This window comes from Corylus avellana, chromosome ca3 (genome assembly GCF_901000735.1).
Source record: "Corylus avellana chromosome ca3, CavTom2PMs-1.0".
Lineage (NCBI taxonomy): Eukaryota > Viridiplantae > Streptophyta > Magnoliopsida > Fagales > Betulaceae > Corylus > Corylus avellana.
In genome coordinates, this window is record NC_081543.1 from 37,489,320 (window position 1) to 37,502,893 (window position 13,574).

Genomic DNA, 13,574 nt, shown 5'->3' on the forward strand with positions numbered 1-13,574 from the left:
TCTCTCAAAGCCATGGAACTTATGAAGGTGATCTTCATAATCGCCATAACCATGGCTTTGACCATCACTCTCTCCCTGAAAAGCATTGGTGAAGTGGAAGAAAAACCTCCTTTCCCACACACTGATACTTCATACACTTACCCAAAAGAGATTTTCATTAAGGAAAAGAAAATATTATTCCCTTCCAAAAGGCTGAGCCGCTTCCTTGCAGAAGACAGCGAAGATGATGCAGCTCACAATTGCAACAAGGAAGACAACGAAATATGCTACGTTAATAAAGCAGGCAGAAACTCCACCTGCTGCAACAAAAAGTGCACGAACACGCACACCGACAAACACAACTGCGGCGCATGCAAGAAAAAATGCAAGTACACCGAGAGTTGCTGCAGAGGCCAGTGCGTGGATTTGGCGTACGACAAGAGGCATTGTGGGCGCTGCAACCACCGTTGTGGTCGTGGCGAGTATTGCGTATATGCACTTTGCAATTATGCATAATAATTAGGACGGTTATACAATATTATATAATTGGTTCTCGATCTGTGCTTCGTGAATTTATTCATAAATACAATAAAATACCACGTACGTACATGTTGGTGGTTCTCAAACAATACCATATATACTTAATTATTTTCCAATTTTACAATCCTCTATGTGTATCGTGAATGTAATGTTAAAGAGAAGTTCTAAGTAATACGTATCAATTACTTAATTATTATCAATAGCTTATACATTTTTTTGGTAGCGAGAGAAATATATTTAAAAAGTAACCGATTAGAAACTTTAAATTGTGTGTGTATTGTATTATTGTATGATCATAAGGAATTAAGGATTCTTTTGTCTTCTAGCTATCTCCTTCTATAGCGGTAATAATTGTAGGTTGGCATGCTATACTTTCTCTTGCATGATCTCTTTTTGGATATATATATATATATATATATATATATATATATATAAGGGACTAGTTGTAAGTAATGATTAAGTGAATAAAATTTTCAGTTCAGTATATTTATATAAGTTTGAGTACGTTGATAAAACCATTTTGTTTCTCTATAATTCTCTGTATCTGCTAGCAAATTAGTTGAAAAATATGTAAATGTTATGCTTTGATATGATTCTAGAAAAGAAAATGCTTAAGGATTTCTGGCTTTAAACTATATATGAAAGAAAACCCTCTCTATCTCTCTCCATCTCTCATTTTAGTGTCAAGAAATAGGTTTTTACACTAACGTTTCTACAAAAAGAGTGTTGTAGAGACAGTTTTCTAAAAACTCCCAGTAGTCTTTAAAATAATTTGATAAATAGAAGAAAGAGAAGTTTTAAAGCATATTGAGGGTCACATCACACACTCAGTATTGGTTGGTTGCGTTTATTTATTGAGTTGTGGACTTACTATTACCACAATATAGATTAATGGGAAAATGCATTTCATCATAATATAAGAAATCCGGATGAAAAGGTGGGATATATCATTACTCATAAAAAGATAGGCAATTGAGAGAATAGGGCTAGCTATAGCGATAGAGATGAAAGCTGAAAAGAGTAATTCTACTATTTGTGCCTATGTATCATACTCACGACATATTAGTTGGTGTGGTGTACGTGTTTTAACTGGCTTTTAAAAATAATAATAATAATAATTGATATAAGAAACTACTTAAATTAACATTCTACTAGTATAAAATAGGTACGATAAATTGGTGTGAAGATGAATATTACACAAATTGAAATAGCTTCAAAGAAATTGGTAGTGTATGGCTTGAATATATAGGAAAGCTTTCAAAATGTGTGCACGTATTTACCATTAAGTTTTTCATTGAACAAAAGCCAAAACATGAAATGAGAAGATCGCAATTTTCCCTTAGCTCAATCTATTAAACATGTTTGTTTAAAATATATATGTGATTCTTACATAGATTTTAGATAGATTGTTTCATGTGAAATCATGTATTATATTACAAATGTATATGAAATCACATGCATTTTGAACTAATATCATCTTAATAAACTTGGCTTGAGAAAATTCTCCAACTGATCAATTTGGTGGGAAGTTTTGTTCAAAGAAAAAGGACCATAGGCACCAAATATAAATGCCTTAATTTATACGTAACCGTAACCATAAGCATTTATTAATATTGGAATTAGGCCATAATTTAATCCCTATATATATATATGCGCCCCTAGGTTGATAGGTTAATTGTTTGATAACCAAGCTTCCTACAGAAAATAAGCTGGTAGTCTTTGTCATTTTGGCAAGCAAAAGCCAGCTTTTAATTAATTAATGATGGTTCATTTCCTCAAGAATTGGTTACTTCAAGAGAGCAAAAGAACGAAGTCCAGACAGCTTGAAGCAAAACGGCCGCGGTATTTTGCTAGAAAGTCGCCGGCAATCACATGCTTCCTCTAAAAATATTGACCAAGTTTTTTTCTAAATTCAGTCAAATAAATTTAGATTATTTTTAGGTAAATTTTTTTGGACTTTCACTAATTAAAATCATGATTACACAAATTGTTCAGCAATTATAATATCTCTAATATTAATTTTTCATCCAAGCTTATTCCAATGATTGATAATGACCACCTTCGTTAGACAATGAGCTATATATATAATTTGCTTTTTCAATATTGATGTGCCTTGGTCACTCACATGCCATGAGTGAAAACTATTTAGCTGTCTCCGCATCATTAATAAGCAGCTCATGCTAATTCAAATTTGATGAAAACTGTGTCACGTGTTTTTGGACAAAAATTGCACCAAACGCATTATTGAAAAAAATAAAAATAAAATTAATGGTGTCCGAATCACCCCTTTAGAGTACTCCAGACCTCCATGTGTTACTCAAACCAGGAGTGCTACGGAGGAGCATTTTTTCCGGAATTCATCCGATCTACTGCAGTGTATTTCATACGAAATTGTCAGGTAACAAAGGCAAAACTTGGGCCATGCCCAGCTGCCCTGGTAAACAAAATCCAAAGCCCATGGCTACATACCATGCATATCAGTGGCTTGGAATTCCCATAAAGAGGTTGATTTTGTTGTTTCCTTATTCTCAAAATGACCATAAAGGCTTATATATAGCTCTTATTATATATGGACATCCCAAGCAAAACGGAAACTCTAGCAATTAAGAGTAACAAAAAGTTAAAGGTCATGGGAATATTTGTTTGGTACTAGTTTTCAAATTAAAGGTTAAGAAGAGGATCTCTTAGTTTGTTGGGTAAAGCATATATCAATAACGTAAGAAAACATGAAACACGAGGGAAAATGTCGTACACAGAACATGAATTGAGCAATTGTTTGTCGACTGATCTTGAAAAGCTCTATAGAGTAGTACATGTCATAGCAGTGAGGAATCCAAAAAAAGCAGCTGCAGCAGTTGTTTGTCGTGGCAGTAAGGTATCTTAATTTGAAGACAGATGATTCTGTTACTCTATCACTTTTGCTGCATGACACGTTGTTGGCACATAGTTAACGTGAAGAGATGCTTTGTTTTCTGTAATTAAAGTGACCAACTTTTTTTTTTTTTGGTAAATAAAATGCCCGCCAAATTAAATTAAAGGAGTAACTTCACTTTAAATTCTTGAATTACCACATAATTTGACAAGCTCTCGAACTTCAAAATTTGTCAATTTAAACTCTTGAACTTTCAATTGCAGTCAATTTGCCTCTGTTGTCAATTTTTGCCGTTAAAACTTATAAAAAAACAAAATTACCCTTCAATTTTCTTTTTATTAAAAAAAAAAAAAATTGAAAAAAATGGTCACAAGGTGGCCCAACTGTGAGTCACCTTGTGATTTTTTTTTTTTTAAAAAAAAAAAAATTAATTTGAAATTAAGTATAAATATAGAATTTTATAAAAAAGTCAAGGGTATAAACGTTATTGTCTTATTTTTAACGTTTAAAATTTGACGAATGAATTCAAATTGATTGCAATTGAAAGTTCATGTGTTCAAATTGAAAGATTTTGAAATTTAGGGGCTTGTCAAATCGCATGGTAATTTAAGATTTAAAATGAAGTTATCCTAAATTAAATTGAGCACGAGAAATTAAATTGTTCCAAAATTACAGGAGAATAAAGCAAAGCATGCCCATGGCACTTTTGTTCTGCTGAAGAGCTTTGGAGTGGAAGCCTCATTTCATTCTAAAAATTAAGAAGTTTCTGCCAGCGAGAAACTCCGGATAACTTCCTTCCCACTCCTGACATATATCTCGGTTACAGGATAATAAAGTTCACTTCTAAACAAACCCATTACCTATCCCTACTTGCTCAAAGGCACACACCACAAATAAGCAAACATTTGAGAAAAAGAACATCATGTCTTCTTCCACCAAACCTGCAATTCTGTCGGCTTTGGCCTTTTTATCTCTCTTCTTTTCCATTGCTCTGTCCTCTTGCAGCGATGACTTCAATAATAAGGCCAAGGATGTAAACATCACAAACTGCAAGGAATTGACAACATTAGGAGCTGAATTCGGCTGGAACCACACTAGCAGCGGCCCCAACGGGACAAAGGTTCGCATAATTTTAGGTGCAAGGCTGCAGAGTGAAATGGGTTGGCTAGCCTGGGGAGTCAACCCAGGAAAGAGCCCGCAGATGGTTGGAACCAGGGCAGTCATAGGCATTAGACAGCAAAACAAATCACTGGTAATCAAGACATACAACATCCCCAAAGACACAAAGCTCGGCTGCCAGCTCCTGCCTTCAGATAACATCGGCGTGGAAGTTTCAAATGCGAAAATAGAATACGTGCAAAAAACACGATACCTGGTTATTCATGCCACGATGATTCTTCCTTTGGAGAAGTACAACATTTCGGAGTTGAACCATGTGTGGCAGGTTGGGGATTACGCTGAAGATATGCAGCCGAAAATGCATCCCACAGCTCTGCAGAATGTGGATAGCACTGAGACTATAGACTTGGGAAATGGGCATGCTCATAGCGTTGGACATCATCGCCGTCACCTTAGGATGGTAAGAAACTAATTATCACTATGCACACCTTTTGGAATTGAATTTATATCCTTTGATTAATTTGATTATTTATATATATACGATTCTTCATTACAACGGCCTGCTAATGAGTATTAATTGCATTCAAAAACTGAAACATTAGAAAAATTATACAGTAACTCTCTTGCAACTGAAAATAAATTTTGCTGGTGATGTTCCAGCTCTTGATGACTTGATCCTCCGGTGTTTTCTCCTTCTGGGGGTGGAGTACAGTATACATGTAACACCCCGTTTTCGTATCAAGAAAAACAGTGATAAAGTATTGATTAGGTAATTAAAATTAGGAAAAAATTCACTTTTACCCTTGAAATTTCAGGAGTTTTTAAATTTGAACCTCAAAGTTTAAAAATTGGCAATGTACCCTCCTAATGTTTCAAAAAATTTCAATTTAAACATTCTGTTACTAATTTTCGTCAAATTGGACGAAAATCTATGAAATTACCTAATTACCCTCAGGCTTTTTTTAAAAAAATTTCATCCAATTTAACGGAAATTAGTAACGGAATGTTTAAATTGAAAATTTTTGAAACATCAGGGGGTACATTGCCAATTTTTAAACTTTTGGATTCAAATTGAAAAGTCCCTGAAATTTCAGGGGGTAAAGTGGATTTTCTCCTTAAATTTACCACTTCCTATCAGTTTAAGTTTTAATTTGAAGATAACTGGTAATTTAACATGGTATCATAGCCAAAGGTCATGAGATCGAACTTTGATTCTGTCAATTCACCCCATTTAAATTAAATATTTCACGTGTTGAGCATCACCTATTAAAATGGAGTTTGAGCCCATACTTGAGGGAAACTGTTAAAGTATTGATTAAGTGATTAAATTTATCTATTGCTATCTGCTTAAGCTTTTGGGTGATACTAAGAGTCTGTTTGGAATTATGTTTGAGAAATATAGTTTTTAAGTCAAAAAGCGTTTTTGAGCAAAAACTTTATTTTTAAGCTTTTGTCAAAAGTGCGTTTTAGCCATTTTTAGGCTTTTTGGACTCATAAAAGCGCTTTTAATTTTTTTACCAAAAAAGTTTTTTTTTTTTTTTTTTTTCAAACAAATTTTTTGAGTGTTAAAAGCATTTTTAAGCCTCTCAAATCCCAAACAGGCCCAAACGTTAATGTTACAAGTGATCATTATAAGAAAATTCTGAATTAACTAGCTAGTTTAGGGTGATAATGCATATGGGACTAACGTTTTTCTGTGAATAGTTAATGTGATCGAGAGAATTTTCCAAAGAATTCATTCCTGACTTTCACTCTAATTTCTGATGCCTTAACTCAACCATTTTGTTTTGAATTTGATGGTAATTGTTGACATAATGTGTTTGTATTGTGGGAAATTGAATGTATAGGTGCATGGGATTCTGAACATGGTAGGGTGGGGAACACTCTTGCCCATTGGTGTGATTATCGCAAGGTACTGCAGGAGACATCCGATTAATCTTCATCATTATTGGTTTGTTCTTCATGCCGGCTGCCAGATTACTGGCTATGTTCTTGGCACCACCGGCTGGGCCATTGGTTTATGGCTTGGACACGCTTCAAAATACTACACCTTTCACACCCACCGGCTTCTCGCCATATTCATATTCACCTTTACCACATTACAAGTAACTCTCGCTTTCTCTCTCTCTCTCTGATTGATTTTCTAGGCACTCTTTTATATATATCCACTTAATTATGATGTTGTTGGTTCCTTATTAATTAGATGCTGGCGTTACGTTTTAGACTAAAGGAAAACGATGATTATCGCAAGCACTGGAACATGTACCATCATTTTCTTGGCTATGCACTGCTCGCTACGATTGCTGTGAACATATTTCAAGGGATTGCCATTTTAGAGCCCAACGACAGAACTTGGAAATCGGCTTATATTGGAATTCTTGGATCTTTGGCAGCCATTACACTGGCCTTCGAGGTTTTCACCTGGGCAAAATTCTATAAATTAAAACGCTCAAAGAACGCGCCTCCACCTAATAAGCCATCAAATCCACAAACCTGAACAATATTGTCCGATCGAGCATTTTGGGCTTCTTGTATTTTTTGGTTCCATCAAATAAGAGAAGTGTTTGGTTTTTTTTCTTTTGTCCAAATTCATTACCGAATATGTGGGACCCTTATGTATTTTTTTTTTTTTTTTTTTTTAAAAAAAAAAGGCAAAAAATATGTAGAAGAATATATGATACCAATTTACCAAACACATGTCATTGAATAATTATGTTTGCTGGTGTTTTTGATGAAGTAATTTATCTAGCTAAATTTTCATGAATTCAATATACATGAGTAGGCTTTTCGAATACAAAATATTATGAACCCAACTACCATCTTTTCCTTTCATGAATGGTTAGATAGTGCTTTTTAGAGGGCCTTTTTTTTCTTAATAAAAAAAAAACAAAAAACAAAAATTGATTTTTTTTTTTGACATGTCCACACAAGGGAAGAGAGATGGAGGATTCGAACTAGTGATCTCCACTTCATTAGGCGTGGTCCACAGCTGATTAAGCTACCCCTTGAGGACACAAAAAACAAAAATTGATTTTATGTGACATAAAGTTAACATAGTTTTAAGCATTTTATGTTTTAAGTTTTTTTATTAATATTTTTGTTTTGGAAAAAGAAAAAAAAAAAATTTTACCAAACAAATCAAATAATTTCTTCGAACAACAAAAATGCAAACAAAAATTGTTATATATCCTCCCACTGTCCCACATTTTGAATGTGTCTATCTGTTGAATGATGAGACCAAGATTGAGTATCAATGTTGGCTAGACAAAAAAAAACTTCATGCAATTATGCAAATAAGTCTAGGATGACCAACCCTTGTAAGTTGTAACAGGTGGACTAATAAGTAAAATATTTAGTTAAAATTAAAAGTAAATTGTCCAGTTGAACTGAGACTTTTACTTTAAAATTATTTTAAATTATCTGTTATTTAAAAAAAAAAATCTAATAAAAAAATAATAATTTAACAAAATTAGCAAATTCACCAATTCAAATATCTGATATGTAGAGTGTAGACATTAAGAGCTAGTAGCTGTTATTTTCCTTGAGAAGTATATTTTTTAAAATAAGATATGGTTAAATGCCTTTTTTGGTACTTGAGGTTTGGGCCAAAATTATCTCTGTTTTATTATTGAATCTTTATGACCCAATATTAATTTCACACATTTAATAATAAATTTATAAAAAAAATAACAATAGATGAATATGTAACATTTCTATTTTTAAACAATTACTTGTATAATTTTTTTTTTATATAAAAATATTTATTTATGAGTTATGCTATATACCATGTCAACAATTTAAATATTACACTTTACGGAATAATGCTACATATTATATAAATATTTTACAAATATCTTATATAGCAGCTAGGAAATTTTTTTGTGTTTTTTTTGTTTTTAATAATGTTTGATTGACATGTGTAATGCTGGTGTGATATTTAACTTTATTTTTTATTTTATTTTTATTAATTGGTAGATTGAAATGACAGGTCAAAATTGTTAGACATTTCACATTGTGAGATAGCCCACGAACACCCGCCACATTCACAACTTGTGAATCACAGATTCACAAGCCACAAAAAACACCAGTCCGCATGGCTGCTCCGGCGGTTGAGGGCGCGGCAGTGGTGGCGCTCCGGTCGGTCATGACCCGGGTCCGGCAGGCAGCGGAGCGGTCAGGTAACATAGCTGACCGTGTCCGGGTCGTGGCGGTTTCGAAAACCAAGCCGGTCTCTCTCATCCGCCAAGTCTATGAAGCTGGCCACCGATGCTTTGGCGAGAACTACGTCCAAGAAATCCTCGAAAAAGCTCCTCAGGTCTGTCTGTCTGTCTGTCTCTCTCAGTATTGTAAGGTTTAAATTGAGGTTGTTTCTTAGTCTCTAGTTTTGTGTGGTTTTGTGTTTTGTAGCTTCCTGAAGACATAGAATGGCATTTCATTGGGCATTTGCAGAGCAACAAAGTCAAGTCGCTACTCAGTATGATCTTTTGCTTTTGTTTTTTTCAATGGTCCTTTGTTTTAAACCTTAAAAGTTTCCGAATTGATAATGTTAGCAAAGTTTTAGTACATTTGGTAGGACATGAATCAAATTTCGGATTATGCGCTTCAGATTTTGATTAATTTTAATAGTAATACCATGTGATAGTAATATGAGTACTTTTTAGAGTTTTTTTTTTTTTTTTTCCACACTTGGTGAATTTTAAGGGCACTTAAAAAGACCTATTACCAAATGGGATTTGAATTTCTGGTGAATCTTTGTTTGTATGTTCTAGCTGGGTGTGTGTGTGTGTGTCTCGTGAACGAGGATAGTGATATAGAAATTCCCCCCTTGATGGTCATATTAGAGCATATGAATTATCTATTAACAAATGGGTTTGGAATTCCTGGTGAATCTTTGTTTGCATATTATAGCTGGGTGCGTGTGTCTCGTGCACAAGGAAAGTGATAAAGAAATTCCCTACTTGATGATCATGTTAGAGCATATGAATTATCTGTTTATTCTGATTTATAATATCATCTTTTGAATATGCGAGAGAGGAGTAACTGGAATGTTTATGGTTTTAATTTCTGTACGCAGCTGGAGTCCCAAATATGGCAATGATTGAGGGTGTAGATAATGAGAAGGTAAAGCTATAGCCCAATATCTATATGTTTGTTGCAGGTAAAGACTAAATTTTCCCATTTCTGTTTATGATTCAAAGGAAATTAGGATAATTGATTTTGGGAGATTTTTACTGTTGCTACTAAAATGAGTTGTAGAAACCTTTATAGCTTCAGTTGGCTACTTTGTAGTAGCTTGATGCTTTCCAATAGTTATTGACATAAACTGGCTCATTTATGGTATAATTCTTTTATGACCTCTGTTAAGTTTCAATAATATTAGTAGCCTTCAATGAAGACAAACTAACATTGTAACAGATCCATGTGGAATGTCACCCAATGACAAAGCATTACTCTGGCTTTGTAATCCACAGATGGCAAATCATCTTGACCGTGCAGTTTCAAGCCTTGGAAGAAATCCTTTGAAGGTTTGTGTCCAAGTGAATACCAGTGGAGAAGCATGTGAGTAAGACCAAAAGGCGTTGCATATTTCTGTACCTTGCTCATTTTTTTGCAGAAGTTCTGCCTGTTATTTAGTTGGGCATGATTACGAGTTTGTGACTTTGAAATTTCCTGAACCTCTCTTTCACATTCCCCCTTTTAGAATCATATGCTTTTCCTCAGAGTCAATTAGCTATTTAGTGGGATTCAATCACAATAATGACAACTAAATCATGCAATGTGGGCCTTTTTCCCCGGAAGAATCCTTATAATCATTGTAACTATTCTATCCTTTTTCAAATTTTATTATCTCTTTGTTCTTATACGTCCATGTTTTCTAATCATATGTGACTCATGTAACCTTGGCTTAACATAATGTTATTGGACTTTCTGTTCTGTACAGCTACAAATATTCCATAACCTATAAACTTAAGTTTGGCAACAGTATACAGTCAACTGTCTGCATTTCTTAACATTTTCTATTTTTGATTTGGTTGCTTGCTAAGTTGGCCTAAAAATTAACACTACAGCGTAATTTTCACGTCGAAAATAGAAATGTCTTTTTAATAATTGTTGGCTTCTCTTAATGTTTGGGATTTATTTGGATCTTACCCCACCTCCTAAATTTTCGTTGACTGATCACTTGAAGGATTTTTTTGTGATATTGTTGCAGCAAAATCTGGCATCGATCCTTCTGGCTGTGTCGAACTTGTAAAACATGTTAAATTGCACTGCCCAAATCTAGAGTTCTCTGGCTTAATGACAATAGGGATGCCAGACTATTCATCAACTCCAGAGAACTTCAAGGTGACAATTCTGCTTTTACACAGTGAATTAACAGTCCATAGGACTGAATTGACCCCGTCTCTTGTTTTTCTCAAAATTTGATGCAAGTTGTAATTTATCTCACAATACATTTTGTACGCATTGCCCCATCTCCCTTTTTTTTTTTTTCTTTTTTTTTTTTCAAAAACAAAAATTCTAGTTTTCTATATGTCATCAACAAGGTACTTTCATTTGTATGTTGGGCTTTGTTAAGGGCCTAACCACTGATCCAAAAGTCTTAGGACTGTTGGATATTGATTTGGTTAACTTTACCCTTGGGACCCGATGATAGTTCTTTTTCTTTTTGGTAGCTACACTTATTTATCAGTATTCAATGACTTAACACTATGCCACATACATAATACCAAAAAATTTTAATCTAGCTTATAGGTTGCCTGCTCTGTGACTCGAACACATGATGTTGTGCCTGCTTTGATACTAATGGCGTAACCATTGATCCAAAAGCCCTATGATTGTTGGATACTTGGATACTGATTTGGTTAAACCCTTAATCCTTAGGATCGTAACAGACTTTGTTTTCAAATGCCATGAAAACAAAGATTGATCTAGTATTTTCCATGTAATGCATTCCTTTTCTCTGCCTTCTTGCCATGAAAACAAAGATTGATCTAGTATTTTTCATGTAATGCATTCGATTTCTCTGCCTTCTTATCTGTTGTTTAATTTACTAAGGTGTTAGTTTTTGTGTTGTGATGCATAAGACTCTATCGAACTGTAGAACTGAGGTTTGCAAGGCACTTGGAATGATGGAGGAGCAATGTGAACTGTCAATGGGCATGTCTGGTGACTTTGAGCTGGCGGTAAGAGATTACTGTACGTTGGGGGTCAAATTAACTCATATTAAAGATGTCAATAAACTTCAAATTCCTTGATTTTTGGATTGCCGGATATTACTTTATGACTAGTTCCTGAACATTTTCATCCTCGAGCATTAAAACCGACCGAAAGCATCATTGGACCATACCGTAGTTGGATAGAAATCTTATCATTGGCAGGATGGATTTTAGTAACAAATTGTTTACAAGGAGAGGACCAAGCTGCTCAAATTTTATAGGAATTATTTGGAAAGCATTTTAGAAATGCTTGGGAACTGGGAAGCATTCACAAATGATCAGGGATTGTCTTTGAAACATTGGGAACTTCAAAATCAAATTTTGAACTAATTGTCTGAAAAAACTTGTAAGAAATGCATTTCTTCTTGTTCTTGCATCTTATAGATGGTCATAAGAATGCATTCTTGTATTAAAGAGATCTTGCAACTGATGATGGCCCCCTCTCTGATATCTGCAGATTGAAATGGGCAGCACCAATGTGAGAGTTGGATCCACCATATTCGGCCCAAGGGAGTACCCCAAGAAACAATCAAATTAGTATCTTCAAGTTGCGTACTGTTGCTCTTACAGGAGAAAAAGAAAAGCGCCTTCATGAGCTTGCTTGACGTACTTATATATACGACTTGTTAGCAGAATAGAAAAAGAATTGTACTTTTTATCTGTATCTCATTTTTTATGTAAATCAATATGATTACCAGTTCAATTTTATATATTTTTCGTTCATTAACTCTTTGATATCATGATTAAGTCAATGATTGTACGTCAATTTTGCGAAGATTTCAAGAAAAGAGTTTTATGATCCTATTATTTACAGCAATTGATTTTAGCTGTTATAGATCCATTAATTTAGGAGGCCGATTTTCCCATCTAGCCATCCGTTTGGTAGTACTTATGATATGTTTTTTTATTGAGTAATGCTTTTCTTTATACCCATTTTACATTGGATGACATTACATGTTTTAAATAGCTTTTTTTTTTTCTTCTAAATGTCTGACATGAAAAGTCACTTAAAGCATGTTATGTTAGACAATGTGATAAATAGGTGTAAAGAGTGACATTACTCCTTTAATAATGATTCTTTGGCATTAGAGCCTCGTTCTATATAAAAAAATTATCCTAAAAGACACTTAGTTGCTTATCGAAGCTTGGGGGGTGCTTGATAACCATGATATGTATTATTGTTCAACATTAGAACAAATCAATGTGTGTGGTTAACAAAAATACAAGCTTAGGGCCTAAACTCATAGCCCAATCCCAAGGAAGAGTTAAGAACTTAAAAGCGATAAGTTGAGCTTCCACAAGCACATGTATGCTATAAAGAGTTTAAAGACTCACTTTACACGGTTATCTCACAATTTAGGATTAAGATCTCTTATAATAAGGTTACCCGAATTTTAGTTTAGGCTGTCCAAATTTAATTGAAATTTGAGTAGCATAATTAGAGGATTCCCATTCCATAGTTTAACATGGTCCAATAATTGTTTTGTGCGTAAGGGATTGGACAATAAATTACACTTGCTTGGCCCTGTTTGGCAAAAAGGCTATTAGTGGTTCGATACTATTCTTCAGAAAATTCAACTTCTAACATTCTTATTTTTTATATCACATTAATAATTTTTTATTTAAATAAACAAATGACTACAAAACTTTTTTATTTTTTATTTTCACCTTTTCACTTTTATTTATTTATTTATTTTTTATTATTATCAAGAAACCCTCTTTTATCCAACAGAAAACATTCCCATATTGCTAAAAAAAAAAAAAAATCAAAATTTCAAGAAATAAAGATAGTGATGTAAATATTAATAAGAGTGTGATGACAATAATAAAATAAAAATTGTATTTTT

General features: G+C 33.7%; 3 protein-coding genes across 3 annotated transcripts; all 3 read left to right on the forward strand.

The window, feature by feature from the left end:
- Positions 1 to 12: 12 nt before the first annotated feature.
- LOC132173460 (stigma-specific STIG1-like protein 1) lies at positions 13 to 495 on the forward strand. The gene has a single exon (XM_059584964.1). The coding sequence runs from the start codon at positions 13 to 15 to the stop codon at positions 493 to 495; it is 483 nt and encodes a 160-aa protein (XP_059440947.1).
- Positions 496 to 4,313: 3,818 nt separating this feature from the next.
- LOC132174567 (cytochrome b561 and DOMON domain-containing protein At4g12980-like) lies at positions 4,314 to 7,007 on the forward strand. Its single transcript, XM_059586204.1, has 3 exons — positions 4,314 to 4,970; positions 6,358 to 6,615; positions 6,714 to 7,007. Exons 1-3 carry the CDS (start codon positions 4,314 to 4,316, stop codon positions 7,005 to 7,007), a joined length of 1,209 nt encoding a protein of 402 aa, XP_059442187.1.
- A 1,517-nt stretch (positions 7,008 to 8,524) lies between these two features.
- On the forward strand, positions 8,525 to 12,454 carry LOC132174864 (uncharacterized). Its single transcript, XM_059586584.1, has 7 exons — positions 8,525 to 8,825; positions 8,918 to 8,984; positions 9,585 to 9,631; positions 9,982 to 10,069; positions 10,722 to 10,855; positions 11,596 to 11,694; positions 12,185 to 12,454. Exons 1-7 carry the CDS (start codon positions 8,604 to 8,606, stop codon positions 12,263 to 12,265), a joined length of 738 nt encoding a protein of 245 aa, XP_059442567.1. The 5' UTR covers positions 8,525 to 8,603; the 3' UTR covers positions 12,266 to 12,454.
- Positions 12,455 to 13,574: the final 1,120 nt, after the last annotated feature.

Excerpts from the sequence above, each read along its gene's own strand:
- LOC132173460 (XM_059584964.1), top strand. The coding sequence starts at position 13 with ATGGAACTTATGAAGGTGATCTTCATAATCGCCATAACCATGGCTTTG.
- LOC132174864 (XM_059586584.1), top strand. The coding sequence starts at position 8,604 with ATGGCTGCTCCGGCGGTTGAGGGCGCGGCAGTGGTGGCGCTCCGGTCG. Across the intron at positions 9,632-9,981 it reads AGGGTGTAGATAATGAGAAG|ATGGCAAATCATCTTGACCG; the intron begins GTAAAGCTATAG and ends TGTAATCCACAG. Across the intron at positions 10,856-11,595 it reads CAACTCCAGAGAACTTCAAG|ACTCTATCGAACTGTAGAAC; the intron begins GTGACAATTCTG and ends GTGATGCATAAG.
- LOC132174567 (XM_059586204.1), top strand. The coding sequence starts at position 4,314 with ATGTCTTCTTCCACCAAACCTGCAATTCTGTCGGCTTTGGCCTTTTTA. Across the intron at positions 4,971-6,357 it reads ATCGCCGTCACCTTAGGATG|GTGCATGGGATTCTGAACAT; the intron begins GTAAGAAACTAA and ends TTGAATGTATAG. Across the intron at positions 6,616-6,713 it reads TCACCTTTACCACATTACAA|ATGCTGGCGTTACGTTTTAG; the intron begins GTAACTCTCGCT and ends CTTATTAATTAG.